The sequence below is a fragment of the Colias croceus genome, chromosome 4, assembly GCF_905220415.1.
Source record: "Colias croceus chromosome 4, ilColCroc2.1".
In the NCBI taxonomy this organism is placed as follows: Eukaryota; Metazoa; Arthropoda; class Insecta; order Lepidoptera; family Pieridae; genus Colias; species Colias croceus.
In genome coordinates, this window is record NC_059540.1 from 11,644,604 (window position 1) to 11,671,115 (window position 26,512).

The 26,512-nt window shown below is 32.9% G+C and overlaps 1 protein-coding gene across 5 annotated transcripts in view; it reads left to right on the top strand.

The window, feature by feature from the left end:
- The window catches only part of LOC123690827 (integrin alpha-PS2), a 102,095-nt gene extending 92,075 nt beyond the window's left edge, over positions 1–10,020 (top strand). For 4 of the 5 annotated variants that reach the window (XM_045634899.1, XM_045634902.1, XM_045634901.1 and 1 more), the window contains 7 exons: positions 46–847; positions 1,066–1,184; positions 1,389–1,706; positions 2,096–2,184; positions 3,173–3,319; positions 8,058–8,282; positions 8,917–10,020. In XM_045634899.1, the coding sequence (XP_045490855.1) occupies positions 46–847; positions 1,066–1,184; positions 1,389–1,706; positions 2,096–2,184; positions 3,173–3,319; positions 8,058–8,282; positions 8,917–8,994 (1,778 nt within the window). In that variant the 3' untranslated portion in view covers positions 8,995–10,020. Of the gene's footprint in view, positions 1–45; positions 848–1,065; positions 1,185–1,388; positions 1,707–2,095; positions 2,185–3,172; positions 3,320–8,057; positions 8,283–8,314; positions 8,426–8,916 lie in introns of all 5 variants that reach the window. The other variant, XM_045634900.1, reaches the window with a different exon arrangement.
- Positions 10,021–26,512: the final 16,492 nt, after the last annotated feature.

Consider the following 26,512-nt stretch of genomic DNA (forward strand, 5'->3'; position numbering starts at 1 on the left):
ATTTCTTGTGCCAAGTTACTAAACTTTAAATGAATATTCCAACAGAATACTGGGAAGAAAATTATTCTGGTGACATAAGTGGATCTCAAGCAGGCAGTGCTCAAGCTGGTGGAGCTCAATATGGAACAGCCGGTGGTCAATTTTCGAACCAAGGACATTCCAGTCAAACTGGTCAATACGGTCAATCTGGTCAAAGTGGTGCTCAATTTAGTCAGAGCGGTGGCCACGTTAGTCAGGGAGGCGCTAAATTCAGTCAAAGTGGCAGTCAGTTTAGTCAGAGTGGTGGCCAAGTTAGTCAAAGTGGTCAAGTTCACGGCAGTCAATTCAGCCAAGGTGGAATGTCTAGTGGTCACGCTGGTGGTAGCTCTGGTGCAGTTGGCGGTCAAGGAGGAATACACACATACAACCGTACCTGGACGAGTGAAGATAACTTGAGCGTCGAAGAGCGGGAAGCACTTAGAAAGAACTTGGAAGTACTAGCCAAAAATCCCAATTACCAAACTGGCCGTGGTTTCCAAGGATCGCAAAGTGAAAGACACTTTTATCAAGGCCAGGGACAGGGACAGAGTCAAGGCCAGGGTAATTACGGAAGCGTGAACTACGGACAAGCACAAGGAGGTTACCAAAGCCAGGGTAATTACCAGGGCCAAGGTGGATATGGACAGAAAGTTTACGTATCTGGTGGTCAAGGATTTGAAGGCGGTTATGACAAGGATGGTCGTATTGTGCGGGTGAAGAATCGTACTGTGATCTATGATTCGAACCACAACATCATATCGCAGACGGAGACGAGCACGGAGTACGGATCGCTGGGCCATGAGGGTGAAGCTGGTAGCTCGTTTAATACGTGAGTATTTTAAAATTCATAATTGTACTATTAAAATTTTGTTAAAATATACAGTCATAGACACTTTGGTCAAAATAATATTGATTTAATTATTATTTTCTCAATTTTGTGAAAAAATAATATAATAAAGAAGAACATAATAGATTTGTTTGAATGAATGAATAAATTAAAATTGACGGAATAAAGTTTAATTTTAAATACTTATTCTGGTTTTTCAGCTACCTCAACAACCAAGGAAGTAACTCTGGTTCCTCGCAAGGCTTCATCCACGGCTCGTGGGCGACCACTGAAACTGTCAACCCCAATATCATGAACGTCGGCTCTGCTTCATTTGGAGGTAACACATTAAGATTAATTAATCATATATTATAATTATCGTAAAAAATATTTATAAAGTGGTAATAATATGCTAGAATAAAGACTTAAATTCAATTAAATACTATAAACATAGCTGAGCTACTGTTTTTGGAGAATTTTATAAAAAAAAATTAATCATTGCCTGAATTATTCCAACAATTTCTCACTATTTTATTCCTTCCAGGTGGCTCTGACGTCACAGTAGTAGGAGACGAAGATGAAGACAGACTCGAAGGATTCGGCGCGTACGCAGCTCAGAACTCCAACAACGAATTCAAAGTTGGCATGGCTGATGTCACTGGTGCTGTTAACTCTGGACAAAGACAAGGCTTCCAAAGTGGAAGTGGGTACCAAAGTGGTACAAGATACCAAAGTGGTATTGCCCAAAGTGGGGCTCAAAGTGGTGTTCAAAGTGGTGGATTCCAAAGTGGAGGTTATCAAGGAAGCATGGGCGGTGGTGCTTACGGAACAAGCGGAGGATACTCGTATTCTTCAAGATCAGGTGAGATGAGCAATATTTGAGATTTAACTGTTGAATGACTGGTGTTTTATTCTTCTTCTTCTTCTTCTAAAATGGCAATTCCCGATCCCAGCGAGGAGGGATTTTACCAATGTCAAGTTATTAACAGATGATCAGAGACTTTTAGCTATCGTTTATGTTAGTGCTTGTGTTGCGTTTTATAAAGCAAAACATTAACACACATAAATTCATAGAAAATATACAATAAATATTATAAAAATTATAAATATTAATATTTGTTAGTATGTTATTGTTGTGTGTGTTGAAAATTAAAATAAATGACCTTTTCTTTCTTCGTTTATAATGCTTAAAATTTCGCTACATAAAACGTTTTGTTTAAGTATTTGAAATTAATTCGTTTTAATTTCCAGGTGGCCATTCTTACTCCCGATCAGGCGGTGGTTTTAGCTCATCGTCTGAACAACGACACGAAAGCACGAGACGTCGACGACAAGATGAGGTACAGCTCTATTTTTTCTTTATTTGCCTTTCCAGTTATAATTTTAACTTACAGCTTCGGCTGTATACAAATTTACAATTTTATTATACTATTCATACGAATTTTTTCACATTTCACCATTTTTTTCAACTACAAGAAATAGCCTATCTTGTTCAAGGTTCTAAAAATTTTGCTACATTAAACACAAACTACAGAAGTAGTTTGTGCCTCTTTGCTCAATTTTATATTTATATCAGATTTGCTTATTTTGGCTTTATTGTATTAAATATGTAATAATTTACTTTATACTATAAATATGAGAAATGGCATATTAAGATCTTTTTTATCATAATATCTGCATACTCAACTACACTAATTTAGCACACATAAAGAGGGTAACTTGGATGAACATGTAGCGACACTTCGCTCTGAATTGCGCAAGCTAAATGTTTTCGCTACAGATGCAACTTTCCGATATCATTAATGGTCGAGGATCCTCCCTTTTTCGATGGAGGAATTCCACCTTCCTTCCTCCACAAACATATAGATAGGTTTTATCATGGAAATTCCATGGGAACAGGAACTATCTGGGTTTTCCTTTGACTACGTGAACGAACAAGTGATAACTGCGTTAAAAACAACCGACTTCAAACTTGCACTTGCAAAATTTACAAATACCTACAGACAAAAATGCTCATAAAATAAAAACTACTGGGCTTATCCGAATAAAATTTTTATGGGACCAATTCGACACCATCCCGCATCGAACAAAAAAAGAATCACGTAAATCGGTTCAGAAACCTCGGAGTAATCGGTGTACATACATAAAAAAGAAAAAAAAAAAAATATACCGGCCGAATTGATAACCTCCTCCTTTTTTTTGAAGTCGGTTAAAAAAGTAATATTAACCCATTGAGCCCCGAGCGGCCCGATCGGACCACGACACGATAGATTTTCTATTGTGTCTGTGATTCCGGGGGCTGAGTTATTACATAATTGTTCACTCCAGGTGGACCCGTCCCTAATGGAGATGCTGCGTCGCTGCGAGGAGAAGTACAAGTGCGAGGTGGTGCGCTGCCGCACGGGCCGACTGCTCAAGGGGCAGGAGGTGTGGCTCGCGTTGAGAGCCAGGATTAATGCCACTGTGCTCAATGAGGTTAGTTTGAAGAAAGAGATGTTGTATGTTTGATAAATATTCTGTTTTGAATCGTTTGAGGATTTAAATGCGCTTTACATTTTGTTAAGGTGGATGTTCCGACCGTCCCTCCATACATTTTTGATTACCTCTAAACACTTAACACAGACACTATTTCTTTAAAACTAATCATTTTATCACTTCTCTATAATGAAATGTGTGCGCGTTCGACCTTTTTAATCAATAATTTACAATATTTACTTAGAAAAACAACAGTAAAATACCGGAAAAATTTGACACTTCTACAGTAGTGTGCGTGACTTTTGCCAAGCGAAACACGACATAAAGCACGACATCTAGCGCATAGACTATATACTTATTACAGATCTAGCGCGTCAATGTCTAAACGAAAGGCGATGTTTAGACATAAGACGCGCTAGATGTCGTGCATTCGCGTTCGTTATCTTATACATAATGAGCATAATTCTAATAAATCAAAGTTCTGTGTAAAAATTGAGTAATTTCATTTCCAATCGTTCAAAGAAAATAACAATAAAATAAAATAAAACTAATGACCTTAGAAACTATGTTTTTTTTTGTAAACAATTTATTACTCATTATTGTTCGTCCGTCGTAGGTCTGTAAACTGTATTGTACACTGAAGGTAAATGGTACTGTAGGTACTTTAGTTCGGCGTCGTCGTCGGCTTGATATAAATTACATTCTTGATTTCATTGACACGCGCTATGATTTGCGCGCGGAATTTCTTGTGTTGTGAATTTATTTTTGTATGCTATGCATTTTAATTGATTCAAATTGCAATGTTTCTCTAGTATGCATTTGAGACTATATTGTAAATTGTAACAATTGATCGTGGGTATAGTAATTAATTATTCTAATAACGCAATTAGTAATATATGTATTTTCGGTGGGATTCAAAACAAAAAATTGGCCCGTGATTTTTATGAAATTTCACCACATTGCAAATCACATCAATCATAGTTCATACACATGTATGACGAAAGTGATTAGTATTGTGGCTAACATTGACTCATCAGTTCATCACTGAAACCAGTGATAAATCAGTACCTATATCATATTGTGTTTGAATATTTTTAAACAATGATATAAGTATACAATTATTATAAATCGGTAAACTATTAAAGTAATCACAAACTTGCAAACATTGGTAAAATGTCCAGTAGTTTATGAGCCTATTCATTACAATCAAACAAACAAACAAAGTTTTCCTCTTTATAATATTAGTGTAGACAAACACTATGAATACGATCACGAATGCAAATTCGGGGATTTTCTAATTATTGCTAAATAATAATTGAATTCGTTTTGAAATACTCTATAATTTTTAGTGTATAAATATTAAATAGACATTTATAATGTGGTGCTCATTTTTTTTGTACTGCTAACGCTATTGTAGGTACCTATTTTCGTTGTTTTATTTCAAGTGAACACGGCCATACAATTTTGTCACGACTCGTGACTCACGAGCCGCCTATGATTGTAGGTACTTTTGTTAGGCTCCTTCGTCGTCCGCGTCGCGTCGGCTCGAAAGTTCTTGATTTCATTGTCACGCGCTATGATTTGCGCGCGGATTTTCTTGTGTTGTGAATTTATTTTTGTATTATTATTATTTTTTATTTTTTTTTTTATTTTATTGATTCAAATAAAATATTTCACTAGTATGCATTTGAGACTATATTGTATTATGTATAATTTATCGTAGGTATAGTTATTCTTATAACGCAGTTATATTTTCGGTGGGACAATTTGACCCGTGATTTTTCTGAAATATCACCACGTTGCAAATCACATCAATCATACACACGTATGACGAAAGTATAGTGGCTAACATTGACTCATCAGTTCATCACTGAAACCAGTGATAAATCAGTATATCATATTTTATTGTGTTTGAATATTTTTTAAACAACGATATATACAATATTATTATAAATCGGTAAACTACCAAAGTACTTCCGAATTTTCAGACAGACAAACAAGTAGTTTGAACACGCAGTTTTCTTATAGGTACTAGTAGCAAAAATCAAAACCATAATATTATGTTTACCTACTAGGTATATTTTACTAAAAGTCGAGTGCGTCGAAATCGTAAATAATAATATAATGTTTTTCACCTTCCTGGTTATTTTCCCATACTAAATAGTGTTTTAGGTTTGTTGTTGTAGGTAGGAATAATAATAATTATTCTTACTTGTTGGTTATGAAATGTATATTGAAATAATTTACTTTTACAAATCATTAGTGATATTAGTTTTGAGTGAAAATGCTTGGATCAGCATAATATTATATGATACTTCAAATACATGTTTTGATAAAAAAACAATAGTGTAATAAAATAAAACTGCGTTTTATTGTAATCAATGTTGACAGTTTTAAATTCCAAAATTATTGATCAATAAAATAGTTTACACCAACAAATATAACTTTTATTTTTATAACCATCGTTCATAATATAAACCGTAGCAGGTGGCGTTTTGAAGTTCTGTCTACTCATACAGAAAAATGGAAAACTTGTTTTTTTTGTAAACAATTTATTACTCATTATTGTTGTTTGGCTGTGTGTTTGGCAACTCGAAGCGTGGTCGTCCGTCGTAGGTACTTTTGTTCGGCGTCGCGTCGTCGCTCGTCCGCGTCGGCTTGATATAAAACATTCTTGATTTCATTGACACGCGCTATGATTTGCGCGCGGAATTTCTTGTGTTGTGAATTTATTTTTGTATGCTATGCATTTTAATTGAATCAAATTGCAATATTTCTCTAGTATGCATTTGAGACTATATTGTAATAATTGATCGTGGGTAGGTATAGTAATTAATTATTCTAATAACGCAATTATATTTTCGGTGGGATTCAAAACAAAAAATTGGCCCGTGATTTTTATGAAATTTCACCACATTGCAAATTATATATTATACAATTACAATTACAATTATTATAAATCGGTAAACTATCAAAGTAATCACAAACTTGCAAAATATGCTTTTCCGAATTTTCAGACAGACACACAATTTTATTAGTTTGTTTTAGCAAAGTAGGTACCTATACCTATACGCTTACGTCGCGCGTCGCGTCGCGTCGTCGAAAACGGTGCGCCCAGAAACAAACATACCTACCTAATTCAGTTACAATCCTTTTTTTGTTCCGTAATATATTGTATTCTAATACGATTTTTTTTATTCGTCGGCCAGTTCTACTAGGTATAAAAAGATAAAATTGAAATATAATTATTGTAGCGACAGCCATATGTTACTATGTTTTCGTAAATATGTTTTTCACCTTCCTGGTTATTTTCACATAATCTTATATATATATAAATGAATCGCAAAATGTGTTGGTAAGCGCATAACTCGAGAACGGCTGAACCGATTTCGATAATTCTTTTTTTATTATATTCCTTGAAGTACGAGGATGGTTCTTATGTAGAGAAAACGTAAACATGTACCACGGGCGAAGCCGGGGCGGACCGCTAGTCTAATATAAAAATGAATCGCAAAATGTGTTGGTAAGCGCATAACTCGAGAACGGCTGAACCGATTTCGATAATTCTTTTTTTATTATATTCCTTGAAGTACGAGGATGGTTCTTACTTCTTATGGAGAGAAAACGTAAACATGTACCACGGGCGAAGCCGGGGCGGACCGCTAGTAAATAATAAAATAATAAATAGTGTATTAGATTTGTTATTGTATCTTGTGTCTTGTTGGGAAATGTTCAAATACCTACCTATTGAAATAATTTACTGTTACAAATCATTAGTGTTATTAGGTAGTTTTGAGTGAATAGGCATGGATCAGAAATTCAGAATATAATATGCTACTAACTACTCAAATACATACACGCCAAACTTGTTTTACATTCACGCCATCTAGAGTTCAATCTTTATCATTTTTGTATACGTCTGTGTGTGTAAACGACCCTGTATGCAATGACAGATGTTAAAACGCATGGTTTTACCGAATTGGGTGGATTTTAAGGCAATGATATGACATATTTAAATAAAATATAATATTCAGTAATCGCCATGACTATTCCTACGACCTTAATCTTTTCCAATTACGCAAAAACTCAAATAAACTAGAAATGTAGAATTCAGCGCCATCTAGCGGGACATTGGCTGGGAACAGATCGTAGCAATCACCTTAAATCATTATTTCTTGAAAAACATATCTCTCACTTACATTTAAAATAAACATTTTTCAAATTCATAGAGTATCCACTAAATTATGTTGAATAATGAATTGCGTATTTTTTTTATAATTTAACGTCGTTCGTGTGAATGACTCATTCATCAACAAAATGTTATAATTTAACGTCGTTCGTGTGAATAACTTATTTATCATTAAAATGAACAACAAAGGCCCCAAACAAGATCCTTGGGGTACACCCGTTGGAATTGAATTTTGATAGTAAATTTACCCGCAAATTTTAACAAATTGAGTACGAATTCGGGGATACGATGCGCAACAGTGACATATTGGAGTTCATGAAGACCAATTTCACACATCGTTTAAATAAAATCTTATGGTCAAATAAATCAAACCCCTTGCTAAAATCTTTTCATACTGCATGCACTTCATGACCTTTTTCACGTGTTCTATCAATTCTAAAATATTGTACTGTTAACAATAATTTTTTGGTTTACGGCATTGAAATCCTTATTATTTTAAATTTAAATCATGGCTCGAATTGTTTCCTTTAAAAACTATTGTATTCACAGATATCCGCGGAACACGCAGTAAAGCTATCCACGTTAGCCGCCGCTCGTGTATCCCGTCTCGCCCTAGCGGGTGCGGGCAAGCGGGAATGGCGTTCAGCAGAAGCGCACACACAAGTGTCGCCGCGGTTGGAGCGCGCGGGCGGCGCCGTGCCGCTGTGGGTCATCGTGCTCGCTGCGGTGTTGGGGGCGCTGCTGCTGCTGCTGCTCGTGCTGGCGCTGTACAAGGTGAGTGGGGAGCTGGTAGAGCACACACACAAGTGTCGCCGCGGTTGGAGCGCGCGGGCGGCGCCGTGCCGCTGTGGGTCATCGTGCTCGCTGCGGTGTTGGGGGCGCTGCTGCTGCTGCTGCTCGTGCTGGCGCTGTACAAGGTGAGTGGGGAGCTGGTAGATACTGGATATAATGCTGCGAGAGCTCGTTGAGGCCGTATTATGTAGTAATACCTCTTATTTGCAGACAGTTTACGTCGTGAAATGAACAGACTGGCAAATTCATATTGCCTGTCAGTCCAATAATTGATCATTGCTGGTTATTGCAATCATAATGAAAAAATTCAAATTATGATCACAATAACCAGCAATTAATTATTATGGTCATAATGCGACCCCTGATCCAGATATCGTGGCTGGTAGAAAGGTCGATGAAAATGTCAAAGAAACAACTAGAAATTGCTGTGTGAGCCACCTGCTCTACCTAAAAAACAAAGTTGATTAAAGTGGTCGTTGTTGATGTACATTTTAATATTTTCATAGTTATGTTCAATTTTTATGACTATTCTCTTAATTTTTAGTCAACATGCCCAATTGCATTTTAAATAAAAGTTATCACACATTTTTTATTAATAATATTTTTGTTTCCACAGTGCGGCTTCTTCAAACGCAACCGTCCGTCCGACCACGCTGAGCGCCAACCCTTGAACGGTCGCGACGAACACCTTTGATATCCGACCACCGACCTCGGCCTCGCTACCGACGCCACTACCGACACTCGCGACACTACCGACACACATGACACTACCGACACCAACTCCTCTGTCTCCGACCGACACGCTTCATACAGTTCGTCCACTGACGCGGCGAGTGACGTCACAAGCCACGACACTACCAGCATGGATCGCTACTGACAAAAACCAATTATTATCAAATTCTAAGTGTATGCAGTGTTAAAAGTACTGTGAAACGATTTGTGAAAGTAATAAAGAACTTAGTAGTGGTAGTGTTTGCTTTTAAAAAAATTGGATTCGTCAATTTTTACACAGAGCTAAGTATGTGTAGACGTCGCACAATTATATTTTCGATCACCTGTGTCGGTGTGTGTTTGTACAATAATTCGAATAGGTAATGTATATAATAATTATAATTACAAAAAAAATCCTTAAATATTTTTATTTTAAAAATATTTCAAGGGACGATAAATATTTAAAAATTATACTAACTTAACTAGTCACGAATAGATGATCACGCGGTATCCACGTGGGTCCGGCATGTGTTGAATTATGTGATCTATGTTGTAATGTTTAGGTGTATTTTTGCTTGATGCCGGATTTTGAATGACGTTTTTTTAAATAAATTATTTAAAACGAACTCTATATTAAAATAAATGAGGTGTTTTCATTGCATGTTGATAATGGGATATAATTAAATTAATTAATATATAAATATATATTAAACATATTTTTCCAAACAGGGTTTCAATTTTATTTTTGAAATCGAGCGCATATGAAATATGCAAACTATCGCTTTCTCTCTCTAACATATTGACACGATGCCTTGAAAGAGCGAGATGGGTACTGAGCTATAACTTCTATTAACACTATTATCATCAAGCAATGAAACAATTAGTTTTCTAATTATATTTGTATACTAATAGAAACATTGGTTTAAAATTAACTTTTTGGAAGGAATTTTAATTAAATTTTTATTTTTTATCGTTGGCTCTACAAAAATATTTTTAAAGTGATTTACTAAGGCAGTCTATTTGTTTGTAAATGTTTTTGTAAAAATAGTTACATGAATTCATTCATTTGAGAAATATTTTTAGTCAAACTTTTTTATTGTATTCTATAATATTATATAGATGTAGAGGCTTATGCAATTATATTATTATATATAGTTTATTAAATATTGAAATGGTGGTTATAAATAAATAATCAATAATTATATAGAATTGAGAGCTTGTAGAGCAATAAAAATAGTAATTTGAAATAAGTAAAATTATCATACTTTAGTCAATTGTCGAATGTATTTAGTGCCTTGTAACATATCGAATTTTGTTTATAAAAAATAACTGAAAATATATAAAAAAAACTTGCAAACAATTAAGTAATAATTCTATGTTATGAATAAAAAAGTTGTGCCTTCTAAAAACTGCCAGTTAACCTGTAATATTAATGTAAATAAATAGGATTTTTATTTCTTTTTGTAACATTTTTTCACAGACTCTGTAAAGATTTATTTAAAGTATTATAGTACTTAATTATTTTAAGACGACTCTTCGATAAAATTTTAGGCCGTAATTCAAAAATACCAAAATTATTTTTGTTTCTAGAACAATATTTCTGTGGAAAAATGAATTATTTATTTAGTATAGGAAATTGTTATTTTATTATAATATTAATTAATTAAATATTTATTTTACGTAACTTTATTAATAATTCCGCTTCTACTTATAAGTTAAATGAAATAAACTGAAGAATGTGGATGCCATAATACATGTAATAAAATTGGGTTGTCTCGGTAACTTGCATTTACCAAAAAGAATGAACTGTAATTACATTTTTTGTTTTTAATCATTTTTGTGTTTCATTTCTGTATCCTTTTCCACACTCCATTCTACTATACATAGGTATTTTGATTATCTAGTTCCTAATCTCACGGTCTGTTGAGATTATATTTAGGAATTTTATAAAAAAACCCAGTAACAAATGTTTGAAAAATGGTACCTAATAAAGGTAAAAAAAAATATTATTTCTCTTTCACTCAAAAATGACTAGACCGATTTCTTTGAAATTTGCTTTGCTCATACCAGTGCATTACACAGGCTAATTTTAGCTACGTATAAATTGTAAGCCTTGTAAAACGTATAAATTTAATAAAATCAATTAAAAATGTAATTCTTTAAAGATGTTTCGACAAATAGCCGTCTATCAATTGTAAGAATCACTATCCGTATGGATTGGCACAGAAGATAGATGAGCAACCAAATGCCGAACTTCGCACCGATTAAATTTCCTTTACGGTGTACTGATAGCAAAAAAAATATATTATTTACACACTATCTTTGGTACTCTCAGCATATGCATATTACATAATATGTTATTTGTGATTCTTTAATGAGTAAATAAACGTATGCTACGTTATGTAGACCTGGCAACATGCTGCACACTGATTGGACCAACCACTAGGTTCAATAATTAAATTCAAAGAAACACAAAAGAATTTTAATAAAATTCCTGCCGTTCGAACATAAAATGTAAATCCTATTTATTACAAGTACATAATATTATGTAAATTTTGTAGGTATATACCAAATTTTAAAACTTATCTACACAAAAAAAACAACGAACCGATTTCTAAAATTATTTGACAAGCAGCTACTTATTAAGTCATTATTTACCTACATTTTAAAACTACATAATATTTATTTCAAAATATTAGACCTTCGTTGCGATCAGTACTACGCAACGATTCGTAAATCTTTCCACGGCGGGACTTATCAAGTGGCTGGTGCCTGTTGGGAGGGGCGAGCCGCGAGGTGCCCGACTTTACAGAAATTAAACGTCTTGGATAATCTACTCAGTGAAGGATAACTCAAAATCATTCAAACGAATACGCGAAAAATGTTATTTTGAATGTTGTTCTTAGAGTAGTGTATGTAGAGCGTTAAAGAATGAATTTTAAAAAAGGTTCTCTCTAATTGAGTTCTTTTAGTGCTGTACTTAAATAAAGTGTAAAGCCCTTAGTTAACTTCTCCGTTTTTCCAGATATATAATAAACTAAACAGACAAATTTAGAGGGACTAATTAAATTTTATAGAATTTTCAGAGCTGGAATGCAATGTTAAATCTCGCTAAGTAATTTAATTTTTTTAGGCCCACAAAAAGCACCTATTTCTAGGAATAATTTAACTGCAATTCATAAATTACATTCATACCAAGCAGTCTCTTAAACTACAAAGCTAGGCGACATCGCGGAAAGGCACTCAAATAAAAACAATAGCGCCAACTGCTGGTTGACACAAACGGCGCCGCTGCCGACAAGAATCGCTCGTAAATCATAGATACCCGCGTTATTGCGAATACCATCCACAAAAAGTACACATGATAATATGCTGTCACGCATGTTTCGCGTGCCTTTTTATGTCGAACGTTTATCAGGTTTGGTTATAAGTAAAATCGACATGAGCTTTTATAAAATTGAAATGAATTGAAAGCTCATTTCTAATTTGGACAAATTAAAGCTCCTTGTACATTGTGTTACCACTACATAGTACATATAATACAAAGTCGCTTTCTCTGTCCCTATGTCTCTTTGTATGCTTAAATCTTTAAAAATACGAAACGGATTTTGATTTTTGATGCAGTTTTTTTTAGTAGATAGAGTGATTCAAGTGGAAGGTTTCAGTTTATAATTTATTAGATTTTAGACAAAGCGGGCGAAGCCGCGGGTGGTAAGCTAGTTGAGCAAATAAACGATTTTTTTCCATCCTCATAATGCATTGCATGCTAATGGAAGTACTATCTAAATCTAGGGACATCGCTATTACCAATGCTGAAGGATAATAATGTAAAATTGACTATATTTATTTTGAAGCTGCATGTTACAGCGTTTCAGCGACAAAATTCATTAAACTCAAACAATAAGGCATTATATACGAGCACCGTCTTTTACACCTTATCTTGGCGTTAGTACATCCAGTATAACAAAGGAACAACATCTTGGGATTTACTACTTATATTAAAAGAACTATCTTAATTATAACTAGCTGTTGCCCGCGACTTCGTCCGCGATTACGTCGTTTTAGGTCATTCGTCGTTTAAAAAAAATACGTGACACTTTATTTTTAAATGTTCTTAATTGTCTCTTTTAAAATTTAACTACATTAAAATTGAAAACTCTGATAAGAAAATCTTAAAATAGGAGAAAATCGAAAATCTGAGGAAAACATGAATGAATGTGATTTAAATTCTACATTACTTAGTATTTCAAAATATAATAATCTAAATTAAATGTAGATTAACAGTTTGAGCGCACCGATATAGAATATGTAGCTAAGTATTAAATTACGTTAGTTTACATAGTAACAAAACAAAAACACGATGACTTTCTTTCGCGCTCGGTACCACAAACTAAGCATGTTAATGGTACGTGGCCCACGTCACTTGACCCCCCGCGAGTTCCCCTCCGTTGCTATGCGAAAATACATTCGTCGCCCTGCTGTAGGAAAAATTGTAATACTGTGGCCTAGGCGTTATAACACGCCCAGGGAGTTCCTGAGTACCGATAGACATCTATGCACCCTATCATTTGTCAAACGGTCTTCATATTGAGTAAAAGTTTCAGATTCAGAGTGTTATAGACAAATATAATCAGAAAGCTTCGAACTCCTAAGCTATCGGAAGTTACCGTGTTATTGTGAGTCAACCATAAAAGATAGACATTTATGATGTCGGGAGATATTTTTTATATACTAGGGAGAACATTTCTTTCATACATGATTTCTGTGTAGCTTTATTCTGTGTACCATAAAGGTTGCACACGCGACGAAAGCTTAAAAATGGAGTTACTGCTCTGCTCAGGAGTATGAAAAATAATTGTACCAAGTTTCGTTTAAATCCGTCGAGTAGTTTTTGTTTCTGTAACGGTTATACGGACAGACAGACGGACAAAAATTTTACTGTTTGCTTCTTTAGCATCAGTGTCGATCCCTAATCACCCCGTGATAGTTATTTAGGAAATATATTTCATGTACAGATTTAATATAAGTATACATAATAGGTATATTTAGATTCCAATTTCCATGTACCTAACGTTAAATTCGACTATAAAATAACTAACAGACAACGCAGGTTACTCTCGTTTCCGTAGGTAAGTTGAGGCGGTTACATATTCGGTCCTCATAACATCACTTTTAGTGAACGAAACGACAGCGCGGTTTAATTCGATGCCAACACCATATGAAAAAAGGAAATATTTTTAATTGTGAAAAAATATTATGATTTACACTATTAACACTATTTTAATCTATATAATATTAAGTACATATAATAAATCTGTTGAAGGGTTAATTCTGTACATTGAAAATATTGAAAAAATAAATAGCAGGGGGTGTTACTGGATCGATACCAAACCCAAATATTATGTGATTAAAAAAATTTTTGTCTGTCTGTCTGTCTGTATGTGAAGGCATCACGTGAAAACTAACGGTTCGATTTCGATGAAACTTGGTATAATTATACCTTATTATCCTGGGCATAAAATAGGATACTTTTTATCCCGGAAAAATACGTAGAAAAAAAACTAAATCTTAATTTTTTCCGCGCGGATGGAGTCGCGGGCGGAAGCTAGTATAAAATATATGGCTGTGAGTGTGTAAAAATAAATCCAGCTAGTTTCACATCACACTTATGTTTATAATTAGCTATACGACATGAAAATATATATATTAATTACCAAGCAATAATCATACAGGTAAATACTGAAGAATTGAAGAATTGAGATGATTAACAGTCAAAGTTTATTTTAGTAATAACATTTAACAACATGTCAATGATGAAGAAATAATAATTATCAACGAACTAACCTTTTCTATAATACTTAACACAGCACATTTTTTAAATTATCTTGCTCAACTCTGCTCAAAAATTTGAGGGTTTTGTTGGAACTTTAATGTGTCAAAACTATGATATATCTAAACTACGATACAACTTGCATGCGGAAATGCTCATTACAATCAGTAAATTTAAAGAATAACTAACAACATACTATTCAATTTTATTGAGCTGATTAATATCTTTTGCCTGGAAGAGATCACCGCCGCCAGGCCGCCGCCTAATAAATATACTGTGTTTTCTTATAAAATCGTAACATACTTAATTTCTTTTATCTACTAAATTTTAATAAATTTATAACTAAATTCTTTTTATCTAAAAATGAGCTTGAGCTTATATTAGGCAAAAGTATACATTAACTTTTTATAATTTCAGGACCGCACCTTAAATGGGGCCTCGTAAAATATGCCTACGGGTTATTAATAGAGAAATGATACACAACAAAGTTATGTTGGTTCCATTTTATTTATAAAATATAATGAAAATGGACAAATATAAAACATATTGTGTAAAATGATTAAAAATAAATAAATGAAGCAACTACGATTCAAAGAAAACATCTTTTTCAGTGTGAAAATGCTCTAAGCAATCCTGGATGATGAGTCATGTACTCTCATCCCAGTACGGTCGTTGCCTCGATAGCCATAACGATAAATATTATAATCAGATAACAGCAAAGTCAGAATAAAAATCATAACTTGTACAGTTGTGAGTGCAAAATTTATGTTTCATTTGACAATAACATTTTTTCGGTACTAAAACGTAGTATGTAGTTTGATATATGGTTGGCCGCCCCTTCTCTCCTTCCTGAAAAATATCCTCCAAAATTACCCGAGATACTTCCAATGATTGAACCATACGTTGGACATTAACTTCAGTCAAAAATTGACGAAGCGGATGATTACTAATTTCCACTTAATCCTCGCTGCCACTATCTTCATCATCAAATCATCAATTTTCAAGTGGTGTTGTAAAATTGTCAGCAGAAATAGTCTTCCAAAGGCGATATAATTTTATGAATATTGAATCTGTAAATAAAAAAATCAAAAGTTAATTGTAAATCTATAAAAAAAGCTACTTACAAATAAAGTTTTATCAACAAACTACTGTTCCCAACGCACCTCAAAATCTTGTAAAAGTCAAAAAGAATTCATCATTCTATTATTTCATTCTAAAAGTGTAATAAAATACTTTATAAAACCAATAAAATACACGAATTGCTATATTATAAAAAATAAATACCTATAAAAGTAATAACTTACCTTTTGTATGGTGAAAATTCACAAAACACGAAGATTGAATTTGATATTTTTGGTTTTATGACATTCAATTTATAAAGAATAGAAACATTCGATCACGAAATTATGCGGGTTCGAGTCCCGCTTGGGGTTGAATTTTTTCTATTCTTTATAAATTTATAAAACTCGAAGATTTTAAAAATGTAACCAATGAACGCAATCAATGTTAGATTAATTGTAATGGTGTCTAGTTTGACTTAAAATAATAAACATCTACCTACCCTCACTTTTAAAAATGTAGTATATTCACACGAAATTTATGCGCACCTTATAGGGAAGGGAAGATATGGGTTAAAGAGTTAAATAAATAACATGATTATATTTAAATTATTAATTTTCAACAGTATGTTCAGTAGTGTTAACATGTAAATTGATTTGATTTTTACGAAATCTCATAGATGGCGCTGTTTCAAATTTGTCTTTATTATACTACTAAATTCATTAAACTGTTTCTCTGCCCAAATTACGTAAATGACATAGTTTTTATTTTGTAAAGCTAGATAATAGCATGGCTTACTCGAAACCAACATTGAAACATGAGTCTTTAGATTGTACGCTGTCGTAGTACACGGAATATGTAAGAAAAATAAAGGTTCACTGCTCCGCCCCGAAGGTGATATCATGATAATATGTATAAACTATCCTCACCCGACCTCTAAGGAATATTCATGCAAAATTTGAAGTAAATCTATTCAGTACTTTCTGAGATTAGCAAGGAAATACATACAGACAAACAGACAAACAGACAAACAGACAAACAGACAAACAGACAAAAATTCTAAAAACTATGTTTTTGGCTTCTATATCGATTATAGATCATGGATTATGTATTCTTTTAAAAAAATATTCAATGTACAGTTTTGACTTTCCTACGATTTTATTATATCTTAATTATAATTAAAGGAATTAAGTATATCCTACGTAGATACCTATCTTTTAAAATTCTGTTGGTAAAAAACCAAACGTTAGCACACCATGATAGTCGACCAGTCAATTTTTATTTATCTAATAATGATAACAATTCTATAAAAATCTCGTGAAATATATCTTCTAAAATTCTATTGAATAACAATTAGGGATAAGGGATTAAGTACCTTCTTACATATTGTGTTTACAAAAAAACTCTATTTATTTAATTTTATATTTTGTGTGGTGTCTCTCAATGTTAGCCAGAAGTGCTTCTACATTTTAACGCGGACGCGTGAGTGAACTGAAGGTTCACCCTGGTAGCGACATGCGCAAGGGCGTCCCCCCTTGACGGGGATCTCGAACCTCGGCTTGGGCTGTCGCTTGAGTGGAGGAGGCCGGAAGGGCCCTAGTCGGAAGGGAAAAAACTCTGCTGCTTTTGTTAATTAAAAAAGAAACTCTGCCCTATTAATTCAGCCACCTTACATCATATACATATGTATATAGATATATATCTATCTATATTAATTATGCAAAACCTCTAAACTGTGTATTTGAATATACAATATAATATGTACATAAACTAACAGAATATTGTTATTAAGTAACAAGAGCAAGCTAAATACTTATTGTTTTCAAAGTATTAGTAACGAGATTCACTATCAAAGTTTCTAAGCCACTAGTGACTAGATTTAGAGGATGAAAACATATTATTGAACATAATTTAATTTATAGTTTGAAATTAGTGTTTATTATACGAATAGGTATTTCATTAATTGATCCCTACATAATATTTTGGGTATGATAACTTTTACCAATAATTAGGTACAAAGAAAATCTTGATAATTCAACTCGCATTCATTAGAATTAGATGGTTAGAGGACACTTTTATTTTTTTTTGTAGTGGGGAAATCTTGCATAGATACCCACGGCCTCCGGGGAAGAGGCCGTGGGTTATGTCGGATTCCTACCGACCACAACCCCACTGTGTTCCGTCAAGCCGCAACAACGACAAGGCCACGGTTATGTGTAGAATTCATCCGTGACCCCAACAGCGGCAATGGTTAGAGGATACCTAAATACTAGACCATTAATGTTTAATCAAATAGTCAGTTAGAATATAGATATATGGGAACCATTAAGTATATCATCGATGAAATATTCAAAACAAGATTTTCATCAAAATTATCCTTATTTTTAGAAAGATCGCTCCGCAAAAAGTTCGCAAAAGTTTTCATCTCTCAAGGAAAAATATCAATTGGAATAATAAATTATCACGAAACTTATTGATGTCACATAACCGATATTTTCGGAAAGTTGGCGGGAAACCCTCTAAGGTCCGCCATTAATCATGCGTCACGCGACACTCAGGGTAAGTACTCCAACTTGCATTTTTCACCAACTTTGTGATCGTAAGTCGGCTCATGTGGGGCTTTGAAAATTTTATGTTCATATTTGTAAAAAAATCTGAATAAATATATATTTGTATTTAAAATGTTGTTTTATTTTCTCCTAACAGTCCAATGATAATAAAATTCGGTATACTTAAAGCTGATAATGAGGTATAAATAGGTACACATGTAACACGTGTAATTGTTGCTTATTTTCTTTTACTAGAATACTTATACATGAAATCCAAGGAAACATTAATTCTAAAAGTTATTAGATTCCTTGTCAAGAGGCAGGTAAAGTATCAGGTAGATACTGTTATCCTTAATCCATCTTCATGATCTTTGTCAGTGAAAAAGTTTTTAATTTCACAAAAATAAACATAAACCTTTCAATAATAATGGAAGTAAAATAAGTCATCTGTACTGTTATTAGAGTCCCAATTCGCTTGATCCCTTGTCACGTCTTTTCTTACTTGGCAATACTTTCAGGACGTCTATTAATCAAATTGGCACTCACGACGAACTCATTGACGCGGAATAATGTATGGTTTTTTTAATGCTGCGAGCTATTTACTTTATGTATCGAAGAAAGGCACTTTGAATTCAATAAATTGGTTGTTATTGCGAAAATATTTCAACGTAAAAACGACTTTAGAAAAGCTTTAGAAAATTCTTAAGTCAACAAATGAAAGCTGTTTAATAAAAACTTCATTCTTATATAATTACTAGCTGCTCCGCGCGGTTTCACCCCCGTAGCTGCACTCCTGTTGGCCGTAGCGTGATGATATATTATAGCCTATAACCTACCTCGATAAATGGGCTATCTAACTCCGAAAGAATTTTTCGAATCGGACAAGTAGTTCCCGAGATTAGCGTGTTCAAACAAACATACAAACAAACAAACTCTTCAGCTTTATAATATTAGTATAGATTGTTGTAAAAAAATATTCCATTCCTATTTTGACGCCTCATTCCAAAAGTTTTACACCTATAAGAACTTAGAAGCTTATCTGAATAATATAAAGAATATCAGAATACCTATAGGTAGGGAATATGTATATGAGAGCGTCGGTCAAAATAATCAGATATTTCCCTACACACTTTTCATTGGATTACTTAAATGTATTCAACATACAATAAAACTAAAGTATAGTTACTTAGTCCAAAGCTCAACATCCTCCAACAATAAATTATTTGCAACCAATAAGATTTATAGCGTACCAACAATAATTATTCAGTGTTGCTGTTACATTAACGTTAAGATGGCGACGATTAATCACACGGACAGATAATTAAAGCATTCCAAATGTCAGTCCACAGATTAAACAATAAACAAAGCCTGAATAAACCGAGTGTTGGAGGACTGGCATGCCTTTTATTGCCTGTTGAATCCTCTTTCGTTTTACGGTTAAAACATGAAAACTCCATTATTTTTAATATTTCTACAAATAAATACTCTTATTACATCAGCGCGGTACAGTTAAAGTTTTTGTAAGATCTTAAGATTATTCTAAAATAAAACTATATATAATTTATTAGGAAATGTTTTGTACAAATGTACACCATATTATTATATATATCAAGAATAACACACTATTATATAGATAATTTTTTCAACTATCCCAAAAACATCTTAATCGGATAGGTACCTCCGTAAGAAAATCCATGACGGTTTTCATATGTATCCGAATTTTAGACACGAATTATCCTAGAATTTTATTACACCTACCTGCTTATACCTATACTTACATTCTCTTACATTACTTACATCCTCTTTCCCTATACTTACATTCTCTTACATTACTAACATCCTCTATACCTATACTTACATTCTCTTAACCCGTAAAGTAAGGATTGATCCTAGAAATTATAAAATTTTAAGCTAAATACACACCAATATTTCCTCCTAGACCAAATACACTTACAGCTAGTATACACACAGCATCATTACGCCGTTCACGTATAATAATGGGTCACAAATCGGAGATCTGAAGCACACATTACACACATTACCTACGTTTCGTCGAGATTTAAGAAAATATTTCCCATAGTAGGTTTTATATTTGCTTCGATAAATTCAAAACTATTTTATATGTAACGATAATATTATTGTGTTATAAAGATGAAAGATTTTTCGGTGTAAGCTTTTGGCCTAAGCTTAATTTTTTAAACGTTATTTTATTTTCTTGGAGGGTTAAGTATTTAATTTTTTAGAAATCTAAATAAAACTTTATTTTCTTCGTTCATAAATAAACTATTTGGGTGCAAATATTCTTTGAAATGTTACAGTTAGATTATTATTACTCATAATCTTAATTCAAATTGATATTCTATTAAAAATCATTTCACTCTGCATAATCTTTTGTGGTAGGTAATAGAAAATATCGTTATCGTATCGTATTGTCTAAACAACATCCGAGGATGAGGCACTCGGCTGCCTCTTTGAGCAAATGCAAATAAAATGAAGGTTTTCTTCGAAATCGTAAATCAAGCCACTCGGGCAGTCTTTGAGGACGTACGACTCAAATGAAATACAATATAAAATACAACCGTCATGTCGTATGTTCTAAAAGGAATTTAATTAATTCTACTGCTTTTTTATGCTAGCGCCATGTAGAGCATATCTATGGATGAATTAAAATACTTCACAGCATATTATTATTTTTAAAATTACTTATTTTATCTACTGTTAAAGAAATACCACATAAGTATATTATGTATCAAAAACCAAACCAATTACAAAAAAAAAATGTAGCTACAGCTCTACGTAATTCTGTAATGCCACATCACATAAATATAACAGCGCATCGTTAATTGAAAGAATATAATATTTTCTTCTCATTTAAGTTACTACACAAATTAAAGCACAGGATACTTAATAGTTGACTATAGTCTAAACTTCATAATATAATTTTACCGAAAAATACACTCTATTATTCTATAATTCGCTCGCTCGCATGCGATCTGCAAATCGAAATGCGAAAAGCCATTACACTGAACGCTTTTCCGTACAGGAAACTTATTGAAAATATGGCCAACATAAAACAAGCAAAGTAGGTTTTGAGAAACGTTCAAATTATTTTCCTTACACTTACATTTACTGTTCAATGTTTTGTTTCACGTGTTGGCAACTAAGAGCTGTAAGGAAGGATTTCAAGATTTAAAAATATCTAGGTAATGATTATAACACCGTTTGAGTATCGAATTTACGAGTTACGTATAATATTGTTAAACGGAATAATTTTTACAGTGACTGTCATAATACTTTTTTTTTAAGTCCGAATCTTGGTCTATGATTGTAAAATTTTTTCTATTTGTGTATATTTAACTATCTTATTAGTGATTACTTAGCAATACTTGAACCTACAAAACAAAATAGTTCTCCACCAAGGAAAACATCTGTTAATCGAGCCACGAATCACAATCCCAGATTTCTCCAGACATTGGGCCATCACAATAAATTGCACAAAAATTAGATGCCGAGTTTATGTTCGAGGGCGGATGAGATGTAACAAAACGATATATAAACGGTAATAAAAATAAATTGGACGTAGCTGCTTCTAGCCTCATTGTATTTTGTCCTCTCCGGCTACAAATGAAACGAGAAATCACATCCTTATATTGGGATTCAGTGTTATCTTTTTATCGAAAATTGCTTGTGGATTTGGTGTGAATTTATATAAATGGAACTGTTAATGTTTGTTTTATATATAAATGTTTTAAATTGTTTAAATGTTAATATTTTCTTTTGGTTTTCATTTGATGTAAATTTGTAGAATTATTTAAAACTAAAGTTAAGCCTGCATCAAATTTTCTCTCGTCTTTTTCATAGATACTTAAGAGCTATTTAAATTTTACGAAAAGTGACTCCAGTACGTTTCAACTTGATTTTTAATATTTTTAAAATAAATTCGTGTTAATATATTGTGCTATTTTCAAATACTGAAGAATTTTAACGAATTTACAAATTACGGAAGAAATTTTATTTAGAAATGAACGCTGGCTCAAACTATTTTGTTAACGCTTCAATTACGCGTCCCGGGAAATCCAGTTAAGTTTTAATTAAAACATCTATTAGAGGAAATTGCTTGTGCGCGATAGAAAAAGATTATTATTGGAAATTACTTTGAAAGTTCAAGCGTTTGATATTTTTGTCAACACCAGCTGATCGCCGGTGAAAAATATAAAGATCATCTTTGTTTATGGAAAAGATAAATTGGAAGCTTATGATAATGTTCCAGTAAAATATTTACTTAGAATTAGTGAAGCAGTTTTTTTTTTTACAAAAATATATTAAAATTTAAAATGATGGATTAGTTTAAGAAGTCGGCATAATAAAGTGATTATTTATTTAATTTTTGTCTCTTCTTTTCGACTAATCTCAGAAACGAATAAAATATGAAAGACAATTCGTGATAAGATTCGTGATTCATAATAAGTTATAACCTAAGATAATTAATAATGTAATTATGTAATTTTATATATTATGTTATGTTCTTTATCATTTAAAAATACCTATATATAATAATTTTACATTCCTTGAACCGGATAAACCGCAATCTGAAATTTATCAAACAACACGTGTAACTTAACGAAGCATCGTTTTATATTTTATCCGGCACATGTATAATGAATGTAGCGGGTGAAGGAAAACGCTTTCCTTTTTATTGGTCCAATTAATGAAACGTTGCGAACAATTTGAAAAATTATTTCAATTGTGGTTAGAGCATAGAATCTTTATTGTGTACTTGTTAAGGCAACTGAAAACATTGGTTCACACTTGTTTAGAATTGTTGATTATGAATAGCTAATGGTATAAATTCATTATTATACTAATAGCATAGTCTCTGTGTAGTAGATAACTGTGATAATATTTTGTGAGATAAAATTAATTTAATTTCGAAAAATAATTTAAAACTCTACATGATTTATTTCATGTTCCTTTCATTTATTAATTATGAAATTAAATTGACAAAAGTTATTTCTCTTATTATTTTCAACAAAATTTTCGTATTATAAAAATTCAATGAAAAATATATATATAAAATCTCCCTACCTTAACAATATAGTTATAACTATAACATTCGTTATATATTTTAATAGTTCACAATATTCAACAACTTGAGATATAGGTGTGTATATGACGTAAAGTTGGTAACTTGCACAATACATCAGGTGCAGCCTGCGACTTGCGACGTGCTCCAACTTGGAACTTGCCTGTTTATTAATTGAGAGCATCAAACTTTGGCGGGAAATACTCAATGTCGGAATTTGATTTACAGTTGCTGTTACCTATCGATAGGTAGTATATACTAGTGTATGTATTATTTTAAAATTCATTAATTAAAATGAAATAAGCTTATATTTTTGTATTATATTAGGAATATTTAGATTTTTTACATGTATGTCTATAGAATGCTCGCTTCTCCAAAACTTCTAAATATATTTGGCAAAACTTTGATACTAGAAAGAACATCGTAACATTTTTTTCCCTAAAGAACATGAGATTAAAGAATACAGTACTTTATATGTATTTATAAAAGCTTTATTATTAAACCTATTTTCAAATCAAGTTAATAAACCGATTATGTTTTGCTGACTACCTATCTACACTAATATTATAAAGAGGAAAACTTTGTTTGTTTGATTGTAATGAATAGACTCATAAACTACAGCTGGACCGATTTTAAAATTTTTTTCACCATTCGAAAGCTACATTATCCACGAGTAATATAGGCTATCACGCTAAGACCAACAGGAGCGGAGCCACGCGGGTGAAACCGCGCGGCACTAGTAATACTTATTTTAACAGAAAAAACAGCTCTATACTTAATTCCGCTGAAGCAAAAACCGTTTTACCCACAATTAACACGCTCATAACTGATAACATGTAATCGTCAACACAAAAACAGTTGCAAATTTGCATCGAAATCCCCTCACACATATGTGATGCATAACATTTGATCATCGGATGTGCCAATTTGCTAAATGTACGAGCATCGTGCCATAACAGTAACGTGCCATGCCAATGTCGTGCCAAACTACCTACACGATCATCTATTTATGGTTAATTTTAAATAAACGATTAATATTCATGATAACACTGTGATGAAATTTTACACGAAGCTTTAAATTGGTAATATTTTCAGCTCGCTGCGCTGTACAAAGTGCAGTTTTAGTGATATTGCTACTCGATTATAATATGGTTTGCATTTTCGATTGAACAGTTTATTTTAATTTTATTTTAAAAACAATGTTGATTATTAAGGCTATAAATAAATGTACGTTTTTAAACTTACAGTCAAACGAAATAGTTTAGAGAGTGCTACGCGTAAGATCTACGCGCGCTACGAACTTTAATTTGTTAATTGAATTCGCTTAGCTTTTCTTGTTAAAAATTTAATGTTTATGTATTATGTTAAAATACTTAGTATGAAATTAAAAAAAAATAGTTCTTAAAATTAAGTTGAAGAAACTGCAAACACAAAACAGCAAGTTCATCAGTACACTAGCAACTCAAAACTGAAAATCGAATTCCACTTCAAAAAGACAGCTCAGCGTCGCACGGACGCGACGGAGTGAGAAAAGCAAACATATTTATAAGTTGGAGTAGTGTAGAGTTAATAAGCCGGGATAATCTCCGGGGTCCGGCAGACAATAAAGAATATTGACTGACACAATAACCGAGTCGCACCCGCGCCGCGGACCAGACCTGAATATTATATGCAGCCGATGTTGTGTTTCCATTCTACTTTTTATATATTTTATTCTAGTTGTATGTCACAGTCATGCTAGAATTATTTTGTCTGTCGGATTTTATAAGTTCTTATTTTTACATTAGGATTAGGTAGGTAGTACCTTACTGTTACATTTTTCAATTCATTTCATACGTTAAGAAATAAAAATGTTTTTCAGAATCACACGACACCTAGACACGCAGATTAATTAATAACACTCATAAATCAAAGTGCTTAAGATAGGCAAATTAAAAAATGTCAAATTTAAAACTTACATAGCATATTCTTAAATAGTTTTAGTCAATAGTAATCGACGATTTTTTTTTTGTTTTATTTTAACGATTCAAAAGTGATTTTGAAAAAATGCTACTATACAACCCTTTCTTAATAACGTGACGTGTGAATACATGGAAACATACAGCCAGTTCGCGCAACACAAGAGGAATCCCAAACGAGCTCTTAATAATACCTCTGTATGATATCACTTCAGTATTGGCCAAATGGTTCGCTTACTTATTACAGATTTTTTAAACGACAAACCAATTTGCCCCTTCTACCTATTGCGTTAAGGTTGAATTTAAATATAGGGGTATGTAGTGTTCGGGCAGTGTAGAGAAAAAGGTTGCTGTAAACATATTGAGATTTCAGACTACAAACTTGTTATTACATTTTTAGTTTATTTGTTTTTCGTGTTCTTTCTGATACTAATACAAAACTCTTCCGATACTTGAAAAATATAAAATTAAGTAGTAATTCGTGACTCAACATATTATGTTAAAGGTGCTGTTGTGTGCTCTAATTTTGTGCTTAAATTGTTTTAAAAAACTGATGTTGCCCTAATAAAATAGGAATGAATTTATTTTATATAAAACGTAACGTTAAATGATAATACGAATTAACACAAAAACAAAAAGTTTTTAGTGTTTATCACTACATAGTATAAAACAAAGTCACTTTCTGTCCCTATGAATGCTTAAATCTTGAAAACTACGCGCAACGGATTTTAATGCGGTATTTTTAATAGATAGAGTGATTTAGGAGGTCCGTGTCCCACTAGCGTTGGAAGCCCTCGGGCCCCGTGTGGAGCGGTTGTTTTCGGCTTGCCTTGAGCGGGGCCAATTTCCCCGTAGGTGGAAGACAGGGAATTTGGTCCTGTTAAGAAAGGAGGGGCGCCCGCGCGATTCGAACTCAGCGTACAGGCCTATTGTATTGCTTGACGAGGTGAGCAAGCTTTTTGAGCGCGTTTTCGCAGCTCGCCTCGTCAACCATTTGGAGGGAGTGGGACCAGACCTCAGCG